We start from the raw sequence: 15,214 nt of genomic DNA, 5'->3' as shown, positions 1-15,214 counted from the left end.
TTTTTCCCAGATTCCTCGAAAAACCTGAAATTTTCCTGGCACCTAGGCCCCACGACCTATATACCATTTTGAAGCTCACACCCTCTACCAATAGTCGTGATCACAAATTAAGCTCCTTTTTGCGAAATTCTCAATATTAACGGAGATATAAGCGTTTAAAGTTTTTTCCCAGATTCCTCGAAAAACCTGAAATATTCCTGGCACCTAGGCCCTACAACCTATATACCATTTTGAAGCTCAGACCCTCTACCAATAGTAGTGATCACAAATTAAGCTCCTTTTTGCGAAATTCTCAATATTAACGGAGATATAAGCGTTTAAAGTTTTTTCCCAGATTCCTCGAAAAACCTGAAATTTTCCTGGCACCTAGGCCCCACAACCTATATACCATTTTGAAGCTCAGACCCTGTACCAATAGCAGTGATCACAAATTAAGCTCCTTTTTGCGAAATTCTTAATATTAACGGAGATATAAGCGTTTAAAGTTTTTTCCCAGATTCCTCGAAAAACCTGAAATTTTCCTGGCACCTAGGCCCCACAACCTATATACCATTTTGAAGCTCAGACCCTCTACCAATAGTAGTGATCACAAATTAAGCTCCTTTTTGCGAAATTCTCAATATTAACGGAGATATAAGCGTTTAAAGTTTTTTCCCAGATTCCTCGAAAAACCTGAAATTTTCCTGGCACCTAGGCCCCACAACCTATATACCATTTTGAAGCTCAGACCCTCTACCAATAGTAGTGATCACAAATTAAGCTCCTTTTTGCGAAATTCTCAATGTTAACGGAGATACAAGCGTTTAAAGTTTTTTCCCAGATTCCTCGAAAAACCTGAAATTTTCCTGGCACCTAGGCCCCACAACCTATATAACATTTTGAAGCTCAGACCCTCTACCAATAGTAGTGATCACAAATTAAGCTCCTTTTTGCGAAATTCTCAATATTAACGGAGATATAAGCGTTTAAAGTTTTTCCCCAGATTCCTCGAAAAATCTGAAATTTTCCTGGCACCTAGACCCCACAACATATATACCATTTTGAAGCTCAGACCCTCTACCAATAGTAGTGATCACAAATTAAGCTCCTTTTTGCGAAATTCTCAATATTAACGGAGATATAAGCGTTTAAAGTTTTTTCCCAGATTCCTCGAAAAACCTGAAATTTTCCTGCACCTAGGCCCCACAACCTATATACCATTTTGAAGCTCAGACCCTCTACCAATAGTAGTGATCACAAATTAAGCTCCTTTTTGCGAAATTCTCAATATTAACGGAGATATAAGCGTTTAAAGTTTTTTCCCAGATTCCTCGAAAAACCTGAAATTTTCCTGGCACCTAGGCCCCACAACCTATATACCATTTTGAAGCTCAGACCCTCTACCAATAGTAGTGATCACAAATTAAGCTCCTTTTTGCGAAATTCTCAATATTAACGGAGATATAAGCGTTTAAAGTTTTTTCCCAGATTCCTCGAAAAATCTGAAATTTTCTTGGCACCTAGACCCCACAACCTATATACCATTTTGAAGCTCAGACCCTCTACCAATAGTAGTGACCACAAATTAAGCTCCTTTTTGCGAAATTCTCAATATTAACGGAGATATAAGCGTTTAAAGTTTTTTCCCAGATTCCTCGAAAAACCTGAAATTTTCCTGGCACCTAGGCCCCACAACCTATATACCATTTTGAAGCTCAGACCCTGTACCAATAGCAGTGATCACAAATTAAGCTCCTTTTTGCGAAATTCTTAATATTAACGGAGATATAAGCGTTTAAAGTTTTTTCCCAGATTCCTCGAAAAACCTGAAATTTTCCTGGCACCTAGGCCCCACAACCTATATACCATTTTGAAGCTCAGACCCTCTACCAATAGTAGTGATCACAAATTAAGCTCCTTTTTGCGAAATTCTCAATATTAACGGAGATATAAGCGTTTAAAGTTTTTTCCCAGATTCCTCGAAAAACCTGAAATTTTCCTGGCACCTAGGCCCCACAACCTATATACCATTTTGAAGCTCAGACCCTCTACCAATAGTAGTGATCACAAATTAAGCTCCTTTTTGCGAAATTCTCAATGTTAACGGAGATACAAGCGTTTAAAGTTTTTTCCCAGATTCCTCGAAAAACCTGAAATTTTCCTGGCACCTAGGCCCCACAACCTATATACCATTTTGAAGCTCAGACCCTCTACCAATAGTAGTGATCACAAATTAAGCTCCTTTTTGCGAAATTCTCAATATTAAGGGAGATATAAGCGTTTAAAGTTTTTCCCCAGATTCCTCGAAAAATCTGAAATTTTCCTGGCACCTAGACCCCACAACATATATACCATTTTGAAGCTCAGACCCTCTACCAATAGTAGTGATCACAAATTAAGCTCCTTTTTGCGAAATTCTCAATATTAACGGAGATATAAGCGTTTAAAGTTTTTTCCCAGATTCCTCGAAAAACCTGAAATTTTCCTGCACCTAGGCCCCACAACCTATATACCATTTTGAAGCTCAGACCCTCTACCAATAGTAGTGATCACAAATTAAGCTCCTTTTTGGGAAATTCTCAATATTAACGGAGATATAAGCGTTTAAAGTTTTTTCCCAGATTCCTCGAAAAACCTGAAATTTTCCTGGCACCTAGGCCCCACAACCTATATACCATTTTGAAGCTCAGACCCTCTACCAATAGTAGTGATCACAAATTAAGCTCCTTTTTGCGAAATTCTCAATATTAAGGGAGATATAAGCGTTTAAAGTTTTTCCCCAGATTCCTCGAAAAATCTGAAATTTTCCTGGCACCTAGACCCCACAACATATATACCATTTTGAAGCTCAGACCCTCTACCAATAGTAGTGATCACAAATTAAGCTCCTTTTTGCGAAATTCTCAATATTAACGGAGATATAAGCGTTTAAAGTTTTTTCCCAGATTCCTCGAAAAACCTGAAATTTTCCTGCACCTAGGCCCCACAACCTATATACCATTTTGAAGCTCAGACCCTCTACCAATAGTAGTGATCACAAATTAAGCTCCTTTTTGCGAAATTCTCAATATTAACGGAGATATAAGCGTTTAAAGTTTTTTCCCAGATTCCTCGAAAAACCTGAAATTTTCCTGGCACCTAGGCCCCACAACCTATATACCATTTTGAAGCTCAGACCCTCTACCAATAGTAGTGATCACAAATTAAGCTCCTTTTTGCGAAATTCTCAATATTAACGGAGATATAAGCGTTTAAAGTTTTTTCCCAGATTCCTCGAAAAATCTGAAATTTTCTTGGCACCTAGACCCCACAACCTATATACCATTTTGAAGCTCAGACCCTCTACCAATAGTAGTGACCACAAATTAAGCTCCTTTTTGCGAAATTCTCAATATTAACGGAGATATAAGCGTTTAAAGTTTTTTCCCAGATTCCTCGAAAAACCTGAAATTTTCCTGGCACCTAGGCCCCACAACCTATATACCATTTTGAAGCTCAGACCCTCTACCAATAGTAGTGATCACAAATTAAGCTCCTTTTTGCGAAATTCTCAATATTAACGGAGATATAAGCGTTTAAAGTTTTTTCCCAGATTCCTCGAAAAACCTGAAATTTTCCTGGCACCTAGGCCCCACAACCTATATACCATTTTGAAGCTCAGACCCTCTACCAATAGTAGTGATCACAAATTAAGCTCCTTTTTGCGAAATTCTCAATATTAACGGAGATATAAGCGTTTAAAGTTTTTTCCCAGATTCCTCGAAAAATCTGAAATTTTCTTGGCACCTAGACCCCACAACCTATATACCATTTTGAAGCTCAGACCCTCTACCAATAGTAGTGACCACAAATTAAGCTCCTTTTTGCGAAATTCTCAATATTAACGGAGATATAAGCGTTTAAAGTTTTTTCCCAGATTCCTCGAAAAACCTGAAATTTTCCTGGCACCTAGGCCCCACAACCTATATACCATTTTGAAGCTCAGACCCTCTACCAATAGTAGTGATCACAAATTAAGCTCCTTTTTGCGAAATTCTCAATATTAACGGAGATATAAGCGTTTAAAGTTTTTTCCCAGATTCCTCGAAAAACCTGAAATTTTCCTGGCACCTAGGCCCCACAACCTATATACCATTTTGAAGCTCAGACCCTCTACCAATAGTAGTGATCACAAATTAAGCTCCTTTTTGCGAAATTCTCAATATTAACGGAGATATAAGCGTTTAAAGTTTTTTCCCAGATTCCTCGAAAAACCTGAAATTTTCCTGGCACCTAGGCCCCACAACCTATATACCATTTTGAAGCTCAGACCCTCTACCAATAGTAGTGATCACAAATTAAGCTCCTTTTTGCGAAATTCTCAATATTAACGGAGATATAAGCGTTTAAAGTTTTTTCCCAGATTCCTCGAAAAATCTGAAATTTTCTTGGCACCTAGACCCCACAACCTATATACCATTTTGAAGCTCAGACCCTCTACCAATAGTAGTGACCACAAATTAAGCTCCTTTTTGCGAAATTCTCAATATTAACGGAGATATAAGCGTTTAAAGTTTTTTCCCAGATTCCTCGAAAAACCTGAAATTTTCCTGGCACCTAGGCCCCACAACCTATATACCATTTTGAAGCTCAGACCCTCTACCAATAGTAGTGATCACAAATTAAGCTCCTTTTTGCGAAATTCTCAATATTAACGGAGATATAAGCGTTTAAAGTTTTTTCCCAGATTCCTCGAAAAACCTGAAATTTTCCTGGCACCTAGGCCCCACAACCTATATACCATTTTGAAGCTCAGACCCTCTACCAATAGTAGTGATCACAAATTAAGCTCCTTTTTGCGAAATTCTCAATATTAACGGAGATATAAGCGTTTAAAGTTTTTTCCCAGATTCCTCGAAAAATCTGAAATTTTCTTGGCACCTAGACCCCACAACCTATATACCATTTTGAAGCTCAGACCCTCTACCAATAGTAGTGACCACAAATTAAGCTCCTTTTTGCGAAATTCTCAATATTAACGGAGATATAAGCGTTTAAAGTTTTTTCCCAGATTCCTCGAAAAACCTGAAATTTTCCTGGCACCTAGGCCCCACAACCTATATACCATTTTGAAGCTCAGACCCTCTACCAATAGTAGTGATCACAAATTAAGCTCCTTTTTGCGAAATTCTCAATATTAACGGAGATATAAGCGTTTAAAGTTTTTTCCCAGATTCCTCGAAAAACCTGAAATTTTCCTGGCACCTAGGCCCCACAACCTATATACCATTTTGAAGCTCAGACCCTCTACCAATAGTAGTGATCACAAATTAAGCTCCTTTTTGCGAAATTCTCAATATTAACGGAGATATAAGCGTTTAAAGTTTTTCCCAGATTCCTCGAAAAACCTGAAATTTTCCTGGCACCTAGGCCCCACAACCTATATACCATTTTGAAGCTCAGACCCTCTACCAATAGTCGTGATCACAAATTAAGCTCGTTTTTGCGAAATTCTCAATATTAACGGAGATATAAGCGTTTAAAGTTTTTTCCCAGATTCCTCGAAAAACCTGAAATTTTCCTGGCACCTAGGCCCCACAACCTATATACCATTTTGAAGCTCAGACCCTCTACCAATAGTAGTGATCACAAATTAAGCTCCTTTTTGCGAAATTCTCAATATTAACGGAGATATAAGCGTTTAAAGTTTTTTCCCAGATTCCTCGAAAAATCTGAAATTTTCTTGGCACCTAGACCCCACAACCTATATACCATTTTGAAGCTCAGACCCTCTACCAATAGTAGTGACCACAAATTAAGCTCCTTTTTGCGAAATTCTCAATATTAACGGAGATATAAGCGTTTAAAGTTTTTTCCCAGATTCCTCGAAAAACCTGAAATTTTCCTGGCACCTAGGCCCCACAACCTATATACCATTTTGAAGCTCAGACCCTCTACCAATAGTAGTGATCACAAATTAAGCTCCTTTTTGCGAAATTCTCAATATTAACGGAGATATAAGCGTTTAAAGTTTTTTCCCAGATTCCTCGAAAAACCTGAAATTTTCCTGGCACCTAGGCCCCACAACCTATATACCATTTTGAAGCTCAGACCCTCTACCAATAGTAGTGATCACAAATTAAGCTCCTTTTTGCGAAATTCTTAATATTAACGGAGATATAAGCGTTTAAAGTTTTTTCCCAGATTCCTCGAAAAACCTGAAATTTTCCTGGCACCTAGGCCCCACAACCTATATACCATTTTGAAGCTCAGACCCTCTACCAATAGTAGTGATCACAAATTAAGCTCCTTTTTGCGAAATTCTCAATATTAACGGAGATATAAGCGTTTAAAGTTTTTTCCCAGATTCCTCGAAAAATCTGAAATTTTCTTGGCACCTAGACCCCACAACCTATATACCATTTTGAAGCTCAGACCCTCTACCAATAGTAGTGACCACAAATTAAGCTCCTTTTTGCGAAATTCTCAATATTAACGGAGATATAAGCGTTTAAAGTTTTTTCCCAGATTCCTCGAAAAACCTGAAATTTTCCTGGCACCTAGGCCCCACAACCTATATACCATTTTGAAGCTCAGACCCTCTACCAATAGTAGTGATCACAAATTAAGCTCCTTTTTGCGAAATTCTCAATATTAACGGAGATATAAGCGTTTAAAGTTTTTTCCCAGATTCCTCGAAAAACCTGAAATTTTCCTGGCACCTAGGCCCCACAACCTATATACCATTTTGAAGCTCAGACCCTCTACCAATAGTAGTGATCACAAATTAAGCTCCTTTTTGCGAAATTCTCAATATTAACGGAGATATAAGCGTTTAAAGTTTTTTCCCAGATTCCTCGAAAAACCTGAAATTTTCCTGGCACCTAGGCCCCACAACCTATATACCATTTTGAAGCTCAGACCCTCTACCAATAGTCGTGATCACAAATTAAGCTCGTTTTTGCGAAATTCTCAATATTAACGGAGATATAAGCGTTTAAAGTTTTTTCCCAGATTCCTCGAAAAATCTGAAATTTTCCTGGCACCTAGGCCCCACAACCTATATACCATTTTGAAGCTCAGACCCTCTACCAATAGTAGTGATCACAAATTAAGCTCCTTTTTGCGAAATTCTCAATATTAACGGAGATATAAGCGTTTAAAGTTTTTTCCCAGATTCCTCGAAAAATCTGAAATTTTCTTGGCACCTAGACCCCACAACCTATATACCATTTTGAAGCTCAGACCCTCTACCAATAGTAGTGACCACAAATTAAGCTCCTTTTTGCGAAATTCTCAATATTAACGGAGATATAAGCGTTTAAAGTTTTTTCCCAGATTCCTCGAAAAACCTGAAATTTTCCTGGCACCTAGGCCCCACAACCTATATACCATTTTGAAGCTCAGACCCTCTACCAATAGTAGTGATCACAAATTAAGCTCCTTTTTGCGAAATTCTCAATATTAACGGAGATATAAGCGTTTAAAGTTTTTTCCCAGATTCCTCGAAAAACCTGAAATTTTCCTGGCACCTAGGCCCCACAACCTATATACCATTTTGAAGCTCAGACCCTCTACCAATAGTAGTGATCACAAATTAAGCTCCTTTTTGCGAAATTCTCAATATTAACGGAGATATAAGCGTTTAAAGTTTTTTCCCAGATTCCTCGAAAAATCTGAAATTTTCTTGGCACCTAGACCCCACAACCTATATACCATTTTGAAGCTCAGACCCTCTACCAATAGTAGTGACCACAAATTAAGCTCCTTTTTGCGAAATTCTCAATATTAACGGAGATATAAGCGTTTAAAGTTTTTTCCCAGATTCCTCGAAAAACCTGAAATTTTCCTGGCACCTAGGCCCCACAACCTATATACCATTTTGAAGCTCAGACCCTCTACCAATAGTAGTGATCACAAATTAAGCTCCTTTTTGCGAAATTCTCAATATTAACGGAGATATAAGCGTTTAAAGTTTTTTCCCAGATTCCTCGAAAAACCTGAAATTTTCCTGGCACCTAGGCCCCACAACCTATATACCATTTTGAAGCTCAGACCCTCTACCAATAGTAGTGATCACAAATTAAGCTCCTTTTTGCGAAATTCTCAATATTAACGGAGATATAAGCGTTTAAAGTTTTTTCCCAGATTCCTCGAAAAACCTGAAATTTTCCTGGCACCTAGGCCCCACAACCTATATACCATTTTGAAGCTCAGACCCTCTACCAATAGTCGTGATCACAAATTAAGCTCGTTTTTGCGAAATTCTCAATATTAACGGAGATATAAGCGTTTAAAGTTTTTTCCCAGATTCCTCGAAAAACCTGAAATTTTCCTGGCACCTAGGCCCCACAACCTATATACCATTTTGAAGCTCAGACCCTCTACCAATAGTAGTGATCACAAATTAAGCTCCTTTTTGCGAAATTCTCAATATTAACGGAGATATAAGCGTTTAAAGTTTTTTCCCAGATTCCTCGAAAAATCTGAAATTTTCTTGGCACCTAGACCCCACAACCTATATACCATTTTGAAGCTCAGACCCTCTACCAATAGTAGTGACCACAAATTAAGCTCCTTTTTGCGAAATTCTCAATATTAACGGAGATATAAGCGTTTAAAGTTTTTTCCCAGATTCCTCGAAAAACCTGAAATTTTCCTGGCACCTAGGCCCCACAACCTATATACCATTTTGAAGCTCAGACCCTCTACCAATAGTAGTGATCACAAATTAAGCTCCTTTTTGCGAAATTCTCAATATTAACGGAGATATAAGCGTTTAAAGTTTTTTCCCAGATTCCTCGAAAAACCTGAAATTTTCCTGGCACCTAGGCCCCACAACCTATATACCATTTTGAAGCTCAGACCCTCTACCAATAGTAGTGATCACAAATTAAGCTCCTTTTTGCGAAATTCTCAATATTAACGGAGATATAAGCGTTTAAAGTTTTTTCCCAGATTCCTCGAAAAACCTGAAATTTTCCTGGCACCTAGGCCCCACAACCTATATACCATTTTGAAGCTCAGACCCTCTACCAATAGTAGTGATCACAAATTAAGCTCCTTTTTGCGAAATTCTCAATATTAACGGAGATATAAGCGTTTAAAGTTTTTTCCCAGATTCCTCGAAAAACCTGAAATTTTCCTGGCACCTAGGCCCCACAACCTATATAACATTTTGAAGCTCAGACCCTCTACCAATAGTAGTGATCACAAATTAAGCTCCTTTTTGCGAAATTCTCAATATTAACGGAGATATAAGCGTTTAAAGTTTTTTCCCAGATTCCTCGAAAAACCTGAAATTTTCCTGGCACCTAGGCCCCACAACCTATATACCATTTTGAAGCTCAGACCCTCTACCAATAGTAGTGATCACAAATTAAGCTCCTTTTTGCGAAATTCTCAATATTAACGGAGATATAAGCGTTTAAAGTTTTTTCCCAGATTCCTCGAAAAACCTGAAATTTTCCTGGCACCTAGGCCCCACAACCTATATACCATTTTGAAGCTCAGACCCTCTACCAATAGTAGTGATCACAAATTAAGCTCCTTTTTGCGAAATTCTCAATATTAACGGAGATATAAGCGTTTAAAGTTTTTTCCCAGATTCCTCGAAAAACCTGAAATTTTCCTGGCACCTAGACCCCACAACCTATATACCATTTTGAAGCTCAGACCCTCTACCAATAGTAGTGATCACAAATTAAGCTCCTTTTTGCGAAATTCTCAATATTAACGGAGATATAAGCGTTTAAAGTTTTTTCCCAGATTCCTCGAAAAACCTGAAATTTTCCTGGCACCTAGGCCCCACAACCTATATACCATTTTGAAGCTCAGACCCTCTACCAACAGTAGTGATCACAAATTAAGCTCCTTTTTGCGAAATTCTCAATATTAACGGAGATATAAGCGTTTAAAGTTTTTTCCCAGATTCCTCGAAAAATCTGAAATTTTCTTGGCACCTAGACCCCACAACCTATATACCATTTTGAAGCTCAGACCCTCTACCAATAGTAGTGATCACAAATTAAGCTCCTTTTTGCGAAATTCTCTATATTAACGGAGATATAAGCGTTTAAAGTTTTTTCCCAGATTCCTCGAAAAACCTGAAATTTTCCTGGCACCTAGGCCCCACAACCTATATACCATTTTGAAGCTCAGACCCTCTACCAATAGTAGTGATCACAAATTAAGCTCCTTTTTGCGAAATTCTCAATATTAACGGAGATATAAGCGTTTAAAGTTTTTTCCCAGATTCCTCGAAAAACCTGAAATTTTCCTGGCACCTAGGCCCCACAACCTATATACCATTTTGAAGCTCAGACCCTCTACCAATAGTAGTGATCACAAATTAAGCTCCTTTTTGCGAAATTCTCAATATTAACGGAGATATAAGCGTTTAAAGTTTTTTCCCAGATTCCTCGAAAAACCTGAAATTTTCCTGGCACCTAGGCCCCACAACCTATATACCATTTTGAAGCTCAGACCCTCTACCAATAGTAGTGATCACAAATTAAGCTCCTTTTTGCGAAATTCTCAATATTAACGGAGATATAAGCGTTTAAAGTTTTTTCCCAGATTCCTCGAAAAACCTGAAATTTTCCTGGCACCTAGGCCCCACAACCTATATACCATTTCGAAGCTCAGACCCTCTACCAATAGTAGTGATCACAAATTAAGCTCCTTTTTGCGAAATTCTCAATATTAACGGAGATATAAGCGTTTAAAGTTTTTTCCCAGATTCCTCGAAAAATCTGAAATTTTCTTGGCACCTAGACCCCACAACCTATATACCATTTTGAAGCTCAGACCCTCTACCAATAGTAGTGATCACAAATTAAGCTCCTTTTTGCGAAATTCTCAATATTAACGGAGATATAAGCGTTTAAAGTTTTTTCCCAGATTCCTCGAAAAACCTGAAATTTTCCTGGCACCTAGGCCCCACAACCTATATACCATTTTGAAGCTCAGACCCTCTACCAATAGTAGTGATCACAAATTAAGCTCCTTTTTGCGAAATTCTCAATATTAACGGAGATATAAGCGTTTAAAGTTTTTTCCCAGATTCCTCGAAAAACCTGAAATTTTCCTGGCACCTAGGCCCCACAACCTATATACCATTTTGAAGCTCAGACCCTCTACCAATAGTAGTGATCACAAATTAAGCTCCTTTTTGCGAAATTCTCAATATTAACGGAGATATAAGCGTTTAAAGTTTTTTCCCAGATTCCTCGAAAAACCTGAAATTTTCCTGGCACCTAGGCCCCACAACCTATATACCATTTTGAAGCTCAGACCCTCTACCAATAGTAGTGATCACAAATTAAGCTCCTTTTTGCGAAATTCTCAATATTAAGGGAGATATAAGCGTTTAAAGTTTTTCCCCAGATTCCTCGAAAAATCTGAAATTTTCCTGGCACCTAGACCCCACAACCTATATACCATTTTGAAGCTCAGACCCTCTACCAATAGTAGTGATCACAAATTAAGCTCCTTTTTGCGAAATTCTCAATATTAACGGAGATATAAGCGTTTAAAGTTTTTCCCCAGATTCCTCGAAAAATCTGAAATTTTCCTGGCACCTAGACCCCACAACCTATATACCATTTTGAAGCTCAGACCCTCTACCAATAGTAGTGATCACAAATTAAGCTCCTTTTTACGAAATTCTCAATATTAACGGAGATATAAGCGTTTAAAGTTTTTTCCCAGATTCCTCGAAAAACCTGAAATTTTCCTGGCACCTAGGCCCCACAACCTATATACCATTTTGAAGCTCAGACCCTCTACCAATAGTAGTGATCACAAATTAAGCTCCTTTTTGCGAAATTCTCAATATTAACGGAGATATAAGCGTTTAAAGTTTTTTCCCAGATTCCTCGAAAAACCTGAAATTTTCCTGGCACCTAGGCCCCACAACCTATATACCATTTTGAAGCTCAGACCCTCTACCAATAGTAGTGATCACAAATTAAGCTCCTTTTTGCGAAATTCTCAATATTAACGGAGATATAAGCGTTTAAAGTTTTTTCCCAGATTCCTCGAAAAACCTGAAATTTTCCTGGCACCTAGGCCCCACAACCTATATACCATTTTGAAGCTCAGACCCTCTACCAATAGTGGTGATCACAAATTAAGCTCCTTTTTGCGAAATTCTCAATATTAACGGAGATATAAGCGTTTAAAGTTTTTTCCCAGATTCCTCGAAAAACCTGAAATTTTCCTGGCACCTAGGCCCCACAACCTATATACCATTTTGAAGCTCAGACCCTCTACCAATAGTAGTGATCACAAATTAAGCTCCTTTTTGCGAAATTCTCAATATTAACGGAGATATAAGCGTTTAAAGTTTTTTCCCAGATTCCTCGAAAAACCTGAAATTTTCCTGGCACCTAGGCCCCACAACCTATATACCATTTTGAAGCTCAGACCCTCTACCAATAGTAGTGATCACAAATTAAGCTCCTTTTTGCGAAATTCTCAATATTAACGGAGATATAAGCGTTTAAAGTTTTTCCCCAGATTCCTCGAAAAATCTGAAATTTTCTTGGCACCTAGACCCCACAACCTATATACCATTTTGAAGCTCAGACCCTCTACCAATAGTAGTGATCACAAATTAAGCTCCTTTTTGCGAAATTCTCAATATTAACGGAGATATAAGCGTTTAAAGTTTTTTCCCAGATTCCTCGAAAAACCTGAAATTTTCCTGGCACCTAGGCCCCACAACCTATATACCATTTTGAAGCTCAGACCCTCTACCAATGGTAGTGATCACAAATTAAGCTCCTTTTTGCGAAATTCTCAATATTAACGGAGATATAAGCGTTTAAAGTTTTTTCCCAGATTCCTCGAAAAACCTGAAATTTTCCTGGCACCTAGGCCCCACAACCTATATACCATTTTGAAGCTCAGACCCTCTACCAATAGTCGTGATCACAAATTAAGCTCCTTTTTGCGAAATTCTCAATATTAACGGAGATATAAGCGTTTAAAGTTTTTTCCCAGATTCCTCGAAAAACCTGAAATTTTCCTGGCACCTAGGCCCCACAACCTATATACCATTTTGAAGCTCAGACCCTCTACCAATAGTAGTGATCACAAATTAAGCTCCTTTTTGCGAAATTCTCAATATTAACGGAGATGTAAGCGTTTAAAGTTTTTTCCCAGATTCCTCGAAAAACCTGAAATTTTCCTGGCACCTAGGCCCCACAACCTATATACCATTTTGAAGGTCAGACCCTCTACCAATAGTAGTGATCCCAAATTAAGCTCATTTTTGCGAAATTCTCAATATTAACGGAGATATAAGCGTTTAAAGTTTTTCCCCAGATTCCTCGAAAAATCTGAAATTTTCCTGGCACCTAGACCCCACAACCTATATACCATTTTGAAGCTCAGACCCTCTACCAATAGTAGTGATCACAAATTAAGCTCCTTTTTGCGAAATTCTCAATATTAACGGAGATATAAGCGTTTAAAGTTTTTTCCCAGATTCCTCGAAAAATCAGGTTGGATGATGGAAACTTATTTTATAAAGTTTGTAAAATATTTCATTCATTTTTCCAGATGTTCGAAAGAGAAACATGTTCTTCCTTTTTTTTTATTAACCACAACTCCCACTTGTCTTTCGAGACTGTTGATTTGCTCAAAGAGAACGGAGTTGTGGGTTTATCATTTCCTCCGCACTGCAGCCATAGGATACAAGCTTTGGACGGGAGTGTTTTCGGGCCGCTCAAAAAATCTATTAACTCTGCTTGTGACTCTTGGATAACGAACAATCCAAGACAAACCTAGTTGGCACTGTTGGAGACCTTCGGGCAAACCTTTTTTTTGGTGTACAGAATTTTGTTTGACTCCTAGAGAAATTGATAGCCGGCATTTCCATCATCATCATCAACGACGCAACAAGCGATATCAAGTCTAAGCCTGCCTTAATAAGGAACTCCGGACACCCCGGTTTTGCACCGAAGTCCACCAATTCGATATCCCTAAAAGTAGTCTGGTGTCCCGCCCTACGCCATCGTTCCATCTCAGGCAGGGTCTGGCTCGTATTCTTTTTAATTTCTAATTATCAGACATCAAATTTATAGTGTGTTAGTGTTAGTGTTATGGCTCAGCATTCTTCATCGATGGATCAAAAATGGCCTGTGGAGTCGGCGCGGAGGTTTTCTCGAATACACGCTGTGTATCCAAGTCGTATGGTCTCTCAGGTTTCGCCAGTGTATTCCAAGCGCAAGTACTGACGATATTGGAAGTCTGTCGATGGCTAGGGCGAAATTCGAGCTCAAAGGTCTTGTACTCAGCGACGACATATTCCAAGCTGGTGCGGCAATGAAAAGGGGCGCCGAACCGTCTGGGCGGCACGCTCAAGGTCACCCTCCTCTGGGTGCTCAGGCATAGGAAGATAGAGAGGAATGAGCGGGCTGACGGTTTGTCCAGACGAGGCTCTGCTCTTGGCAGCCCTTCGGTAAATACAGTTGGTATTTCGCTCGTCTACTCGCACTACCCAGCAGCTGCGGGCCTTAGATGGCGAAGGCTTACGAGCTGTGCCAAGTCATGGAGAATTTGGCCCGCTTGTAATATAGCCCGATCATATAGTGAGTATCATAGTAAAAAAAAACATCGAAAATCAAAATTTATGACAACTATCCCCGGTCTCCCCCACCTGATATTTACACACTAGTTTTTTTCATTTTCTCTTACTTGAAAAGTAAACTCCTACGCAATTTACGTAGCTTATTTACTTTCTAAATGGATCATGACATAATAAATCAACCTTCATTCATTTAATCCTGTCTTCCTTCGTTCTTTCATTTCAGATTTATTTTTCCTCGCTACATTTACAGCATTCATCTGCGCAGATAAAAAGGAAATTACAGAACAAATAGAGACTTTTTTTAAGGATCCAAGTCGGTACAAAGCATTCTACAGACAACCAAAATATATGTCATATGTAAAAGAGTTACTACCAGTCCTCTTACAAGAAGGTGTTCTAGACGATCTTATAAATTTTGAATAAATGTTTTTCCTGTCGTAATTTCAAATTGGCGTTTTTCTATGTGGAAGCAATTTCCAATTTTCAGCAAATATTCAACCTGTAAGACAAGAATTTCAGAGAAGTTTGTCGTAAATTGTTTAGAAGAAAAAAAATCCACCGAAAACTGTCCCAAGACTGGTTGTTCGTTCATTGCTATACAAACCGGGTAAATATGCCAAAGGATAACTCAGCAAATGGCGATTTCTATGATTGGCT

At 38.4% G+C, this 15,214-nt stretch overlaps 1 protein-coding gene across 1 annotated transcript in view; it reads left to right on the top strand.

Annotated features, from left to right (window-relative positions):
- Positions 1-14,997, top strand: part of LOC119659593 — a 54,695-nt gene extending 39,698 nt beyond the window's left edge. Inside the window, exon 6 of the mRNA XM_038067754.1 lies at positions 14,781-14,997. Within this exon, the coding sequence (XP_037923682.1) occupies positions 14,781-14,980 (200 nt within the window). The 3' untranslated portion in view covers positions 14,981-14,997. The remainder of the gene's footprint in view (positions 1-14,780) is intronic.
- The last annotated feature ends 217 nt before the right edge of the window (positions 14,998-15,214 follow it).

This window comes from Hermetia illucens, chromosome 6, assembly GCF_905115235.1.
Source record: "Hermetia illucens chromosome 6, iHerIll2.2.curated.20191125, whole genome shotgun sequence".
Lineage (NCBI taxonomy): Eukaryota > Metazoa > Arthropoda > Insecta > Diptera > Stratiomyidae > Hermetia > Hermetia illucens.
Note: the sequence above shows the minus strand (reverse complement) of the source record. Positions and strands in the feature narration are given on the sequence as shown.